At 49.0% G+C, this 7,210-nt stretch overlaps 1 protein-coding gene across 1 annotated transcript in view; it reads left to right on the top strand.

The window, feature by feature from the left end:
* Positions 1–1,987: 1,987 nt before the first annotated feature.
* Positions 1,988–7,210, top strand: part of LOC306795233 (glutamate receptor ionotropic, delta-1-like) — a gene marked incomplete at both ends in the record, with an annotated part of 197,423 nt that continues 192,200 nt past the window's right edge. The window contains one exon of the mRNA XM_079293676.1: positions 1,988–2,069. Coding sequence (XP_079149802.1) covers positions 1,988–2,069 — 82 coding nt within the window. The remainder of the gene's footprint in view (positions 2,070–7,210) is intronic.

The following is a 7,210-nucleotide window of genomic DNA, read 5'->3' as shown; positions in this document are numbered from 1 at the left end:
AAATCAACTTTTCTTCAATTGTTGATTCATTTAATTTGATGAAAAGGATGAGAAAATCATAATTTTGTGTTTTTGTATTTATTGAATGGATATTGTATATAAAGCTCTGAACCGTTTCAGCTGTTCTATTGTAATGTCTCCATCTATCAATACCTTCCCTCGGTTATTAATATCTTCCCAGCTCACTACTGTACATATTCCTTTGACTCATCAGATACCAATACAGTCACATTTGTCACTTCTGGGACTCCATAGCTGTAAAGTCCGAGGACTCCAGAGGAGCTGTCCGGTCTGCCGAACTAGACTTGGCCAAACAATTAAAAGACATTTCTGAGTCGCATTCATTCGCAAGAAATATCCTTTAATTGTAAGGTCAAGTGTAGTAATCTTCCATTTCTTCTGCTCGATGAGTGGAAACGATCCTCTTTGGTCGTCACGTGGGAGTGGGAAGAAAAGAACACCTGGAAAACCTCACGGGTAAGGTCAGTGACGTCACATGCACACACGCCGAGGATATGTGACCTCATCACTCGCGGGCTTCAGGCTGCAGAAGACAAACGGATCCAAGACTCACTGAAGCTCACGAGAGCGCTGTCGACCTGCAGCGCCGAGAATCGCTGCCGCCAACACGTTCTCCCTCCCGTCTCCGACTGTACCGGGACACGCGCGCATTCCGAGCCAACCCCCGGTGCGGCTGAGGAGTCCACCTCCCCCGTTACTCGTCTATTCCTTCCCCCAAAGCCTCCGCTATCACGACTCGCTGTCGCTCCTCATCGCGTCACGTCTTGGTCGCCTTTCGTGAAAACATTTCTTATTTCTTTCTGGAAAATCCTCCATGCAGCTCGAGGAAGATTTTACGCACGCGGCTGCACCAAAGCCGCCGCTGGCCTCGGTCCGGACGCTTTGGCTCCACAACAAGAACTGAACGTGCCGGGTGTTCACAGAGATCACGTTAAATGTAACCTGCTCAGAGACTCGGCATCTTATCGTCCGTGCGCTCGCGCGTCAGCGACGACCTCTCCGAGCTGCCGGTCAGCCCTTGCTGAGATGGAATAGTTAGTGTGTCCAGTTTTCTAAGATAGAACTACCGCATGTTCCTTTTCCTCTTTCCATCACAAGAAAAAAAGGAAAAATAAACTGGTCAAAACCAATGTTGTGTTGAGTTTACGCACGGATACCGAAGTCACATTGCAGCGTGGCACTGCGGTGGTAACGGCTCCTCCTGTCGGCGCCGAATAAACCGACTTCAGTCGGTGCGGAGAGCACGTGAAGTCGGGCTGTCGCAAGTTAATTACCGGCACAAACGACCTCCCCGCTCTCCGGTGTCCGAGTCATCCCACACACAACCTACCGACCGGACGAGCGCCGTCCGGGGTGCGACTACCTCGACGTCTCGCTCCCTCTCACCCCGTCTCCTCCGCGGCTCCCATCCATCCCCCCATCTCTCTCTCTCTCCATCCCTCGCCTCTCTTTTTCTCCGGTCGGGCTTCCAGCGCCGTAGATAGAGGCTCTGCAATCACGTGGGGAGAGAGAGAGAGAGAGAGAGAGAGAGAGAGAGAGAGAGTCCGTCCTCCTCCGCAGTTTGCAGTGTGTTATGTCTCAGACTCGGAGGTAGAGAGTCAGAGCTGCTCTCCTGGCGGATCTCAACCTCTGAAACAAACCCCGGCGTCTTCTCTCATCCGTCCCCGCGTCCCTCCTCACTCACCCGGGTCTGTTTCTTTCCGGAGCCCTGGAAGCATCTGTTTATTTATTTGTCGACCCTTCTTCTTCCTCTCGACTCCGGCCAACAGTTTGATCTTTGGGATTTGGCTCTCTATTACTATTCGGTGGTGATTTCACTCAACACAGCTTCCCTGCTGCCGCTGCTGCTGCTGCCGCCGCTTTTACGCACCGCCGCTTATTCTGGATTTGCTCGTCACTGGAGGAAAAAAACAACACAATTCAGCGAGGTGGATCCGTGGATGCGCCTCTTTGGCTCAAACTGGAGATGGAAATGCTGACATTGTTATTTCATTCCCTGTGGATATTGCAATGCAACACAGTGAGCGCCGACTCCATCATTCACATTGGTAAGACACCAACCGGGGCTGTTTTTGGGGGGGGGGGGGGGGCTGAGCAGGGTTTTGGCCGTAGGGAGAGACGAGCTGGTGGCTGCGTGCAGGAACGGCTTTAAACAGAATGTGAGCATGAAATCAGGTTACTGTTTGTGAAATGCGGACAGGTGAGTGGTGTTTAAGTTGAGGTCATTTTAACATTACACTTTCCGTGCATACATTCCCCTCCGACCTCAAATCTAATTATCATTCCAATCCGTTCAGGAAGGAAAGGAAGGAGGCTGTTGCATCCAGGCTCAGACGCATGCAGCGCAGCTTGAAGTGCCTGCAAAGTGTTGCGCCGCACCATCCATCCATCCCTCCATCCCTCTGTCCATCCATCCCTCCATCCATCCCTCTGTCCATCCATCCATCCATCCCTCTGTCCATCCCTCCATCCATCCATCCCTCTGTCCATCCATCCATCCATCCATCCCTCTGTCCATCCATCCATCCATCCATCCATCCCTCCATCCCTCTGTCCATCCATCCCTCCATCCATCCCTCTGTCCATCCATCCATCCATCCATCCCTCTGTCCATCCCTCCATCCCTCTGTCCCTCTGTCCCTCTGTCCATCCATCCATCCCTCCGTCCCTCTGTCCATCATCCATCCATCCATCCCTCTGTCCCTCTGTCCATCCATCCATCCATCCCTCCATCCATCATCCATCCATACTCAGAGAGAGCTCATGTCGATGCATTATTCACATTCACGTGCAGAAAACCTGCGGCTGGCAGGAGGAACTGGCCCGACATGGTGCGTTTGGAGGGTTTTGCTTCATCCATCCCTCCTCCTCCTCCTCCTCTTCCTCCACCCCTCTCCCCCTCGCCTCCCCTCATCTATAAGCCTGAACTTTGAATTGGACGTGAGTGAAATCTTAATCAACTCTTCCAGGGGAGGAGATGACAAAGGGGACAAACGCCGACTGTTTGGGCTTTGAAACAACGACAAAAACCAAAAGCTGGTTGGCGAGCGCCACTTTCTGCTCGAGTCTCCACCTTTGTTTGTTATTGATCCTCCTGAAATGTTGGTGAAGTCACTTTGTTTTTCACTGGAAGCAGGAGTTGATGGAGGGGGTTTTGGGAGAAGCGCAGTCGTTGAGACGCCGCTGACTGATCACACACTCGCAGCAGCGCGCACGTTTCATTTGAACTCTCCAATTTGCACTGATTCCAATTAGAGGCTCCTCCCCCCTGAGATGATTGGATGCGGCAAAGCGGCCGCCCTCACTTTGGAAGAGAGACATTCAGTTTGCAAAAGGAGGAAGCAAACACAATCGTTACCCAGCGGTTTGATATTCCAGATCTCTGCTGCAGCTCAGTCCATCTGTGGGGGGGGGGGGGGTAAGAATACACTTCCTACTCCACATGCTCTTCAAAAGATAGTGACATATTGCTTCCAAAGACGCTGCATCTCCATCATGATAATATGTCAGTGAATGTTTGACAAACATGAAACATGAACAATGAGAATGTGCTGATAGTTTATGGAAGGACTTAATGTGGGAGATGAGGTTTCTCCTCTTTCCCTCATGGGTCTTTATCGGTGCACAGGTGACATTCACTGAGAATAAAAACCTGCTGCACACAGACATTCTACAAGTTCAGAATATGTATTTCTAGAATTCTCGAGCAGAGCGATGGATGGGTACTGTTCTGTCCCTCCGGAGAAAGATCTGGGTTTTTATCACATGGAGAGCAGTGATACGGGATTATCCAGAACACAGAACCGTGAATACAACAAATGAGGGCAGTTGATGCCAAATAGTGAGACCAGACGTGAGCGTGGGACCATGAAGAACTCAATGAATAAAGAATAATGGCAGCTGATTTATGGGTGGGGGAGAAGAGGTGGTGTGGTGCGGTGCATGGATACATATATTCATGGAATCCGGTTGATGTATTCGTTTCATGTGACTCTGATGACTAAGAAGTGGTTTTTCTGCTCATCAACACATCTTGTGACAGATCTTTGGAAGGCATCTCATCCACGTCAGTTGATATGAAACCATCGATCTGTGTTGTTGGCTTCAAAACAAGGGGGAGGAGCTTCGTGGTCGCTCAGTTGAAGCACAAACATGAAAATAAGTGTTGAACCACGCGACTCAGCGTTAATACCGTAACATTTGGCTCTTGACCACAGAGTTGAAGATGAAGAGTTTTTATCCCGTGACTCCATATAATAACATCTGTTTGTGAATATGAACACTTGTTTCATTTTATGGATTTCTAAAGGTCCATAGAGGCTCAGGGTCATAGAGCACCAGCTCAAGTTTCTTTGTAATTCTTTTAACCTCATGAACCCGAAGATCAGTGCCATTGAAGCACACGCTGTAGTGAATGGGTGAAAATATCCAGTTTCTCAGAAGATGCACGCAATGATCTAACATCTCAGCAGCGTTTTGTGTTCCTTTCGTATTCATCGTCTTGTGATCTCGTAGATTTATGACGGAACGTCTTGAGCCAGCCGTGTCCTAAACACTGAGACAGCTGAGGACCAAAGAAGGAATGTGTGCCGTCTTCAGGATGAGGTCAGGAAGCATCACACGGGGCTCTCGTGCTGATGCTTTTGATTGTTTTCACAGTAAATCTGGTAACGAGTTGGTTTATAACGGCAATCTCTATGTAAAGGTCCAGTGGAGCATTTGGGAGTCTATTGTGTCTATTGGCAGAAATTTAATATCAGAAGTATGTTTTCTTTATAATGACCTGAAAATGAGAATTGTTGTGTTTTCATAGGTTAGAATGAGCTTTATCTCTACATACGGAGCGTGTCGTCTTCAAGGAGCCAGCCTCCAGAACGGACCAATCACACACTGCGGGACGTTGGCCTTTCTGTTTGTGCATCGGCCTCCGTAGTTCTCCGAGACGCGCAACACGGGAGAAGTTTCAGTTCGTGTCAGTCTGCAACCTCGTCGCTAGATGTCACCACATGCTGCATGCTAGACCAAGGAGTGTCAGGCTTCAACATGAAGGTGTCCAACTCAACATATTGCAGCATGAGCGTACAGTAAAAGTCGATTTCGATACAAACACTATAACCCCCCCCCCCCCCTCATGGCTGATCTGTGGTTGGCTGGTTGCATGTAGGGCCTTCAACACAGACAGACAGACTGACTGACTTGGCTGTGAAATGATCAGATGTGACAGTGTTCCAAACCGCAGCCCGAGCATCTGTCCCGTCCAGCGTCCCGTTCTCTCTTCTGCTCCCTGTAGACCAGCGGTTCCCAAACTTTTTAGGCCGCGCACCCCCTTCTACACCGGGTTCGTGCACCCCCCCCCCCCCCTTAATAAAAAAAATTAAAAAAAAAGAAGCAACAGAGCCTTTTAAGCCTTTATAGCCGCATAACAATCGGACCAATGAGTGAACAGTTTGCTCACGCGTGGCGTTTGTTTACAAGATTTAGTCCGCTGTTAAATGTTGCAGTGTGAACACAAACCGAACAAAGGAGCAACTGCAACATTGTATCATATTAATCCCTGAATCAGAACAAAGCAAACGAACTGAAGGTGTGAAAACGCCCTGAAACACTGCAACAAAGTTTCAATAACTTTCAGTGACACAAGGAGTCACTTTTAAAGAGCAATACGGATGCGAGGACACACGCACAGGCTCAGAGGCAGATTATCACATTTAATTTACAATTAATGAGCGACTAATGCAGCCAGGATGTCTTCGGACAAAGCATCGATGCGGCGCGACACAGTGTTGTTGGACACCGGGATCATGTCCAACTTTTTTGCTTCTTTCTCCCCAATCATACATTCCACCATCTCTCTGGCAGCTGGCAAGCTCACGTCTTCAGTGATTGTGTGCGGTAGCCCCTTTCTCACTATTCTATAACCAGATATGAAGCCCGTAGTGCGTCATTTATAGACCAACACATGAATGAGACTCCAGTTGTTTTTGGCTGTCTTGTAACTCCTCCAATTTGGATATAAACAATGTAAGGGGCTTTTGACTTGCACTGGCATGCTTGGTGTTCAGGTGGCGACGTAAATAAGAGCTTCAGACTGTTAGCCAGAACCTCGCTGCACACCACGCACTGTGGCTTTGGGGAATCTGCGTTGCCAATCCAAGTGAAGCCCAGACACACATACTTTTCATCATATTTCCTCTTTTTTTCCCAGTCTGATGCTCACTCTCGTTTCCTCTTTTTTCACCTTGACTCCGCGATGGGCCGATGTGCTCCCGATTTGTCTGTGCTATCCCTTCCTCCTTTTCAGTCTCCTCCGTCTCATCTTCCTCTGACTCTGGCTCGATTTCTTCTCCCGGTCTCTCCCCAACGCACCTCTCCGTTCCCCTCGCCTCCGATTCCTCTCTCTCTCTCTGTCCCTCTCCTCTTTTACGACTGATAGCTTCAGATGTCCCACCTGACAGTTTTTAAATTAAAATTACATTTTCTTTTTATATTTAATATTATTACACCATCAGACCGCCATTACACTTTTCCTCTCACGCACCCCCTAGAGGCAGCTCACTTTGGGAATCCCTGCTGTAGAGGATAAGGCAGGCCGCGGTGTTGCAAAGTGTGTGTGTGTGTGTGTGTGTGTGTGTGTGTGTGTGTGTGTGTGTGTGTGGTTCTGTAAAAGAGCTGATACAGAGGACTTGGACCCTCACTGGACCTGCTTCAACCTCTGACCCGCTTGCTGCGTTTGTGTGCAGAATCCTGCACATGGAGGTTCCAGAGGATGCAGGTTCTAATCACAACAGCAGCTGGTTCCTCTAATTAGTCCCGCCCCCCTTCTCTGGTTGGCTTTGCACAAATCAGTGAAAGCAGCTGCTGCAGGGATTTGCTTGTGACTTTTAAAGAAGACCAGTGGTCGGGGAACACCACTTTGTCTGGTTGCAGGTCAGGACCAGGAGGGAGGGAGCAGGTCTCCGGTCCGGTTTTGGCCTTTAATTCAGTCTCAGATATCACGTCATCAGTGAGGTCCGCTCTGGATCTGACGGATGCTCTCGGGGGGGCTTACAAGAACGTGTCTTTCAAACTGCTGTTTTTAGGAAACATGACAGAAATCTGTCTTCGATGGAGCTCAATTAATAGACGTTCTGCTGACACATGGGAAACAACCAGAACAGATGCAGAACATATGTCGTTCATGTTTAGTTTC

This window comes from Melanostigma gelatinosum, assembly GCF_949748355.1.
Source record: "Melanostigma gelatinosum genome assembly, chromosome: 21".
NCBI classification, from domain to species: domain Eukaryota; kingdom Metazoa; phylum Chordata; class Actinopteri; order Perciformes; family Zoarcidae; genus Melanostigma; species Melanostigma gelatinosum.
The sequence above is the reverse complement of the archived record's forward strand: the minus strand, read 5'-3'. Positions and strand labels throughout refer to the sequence as shown.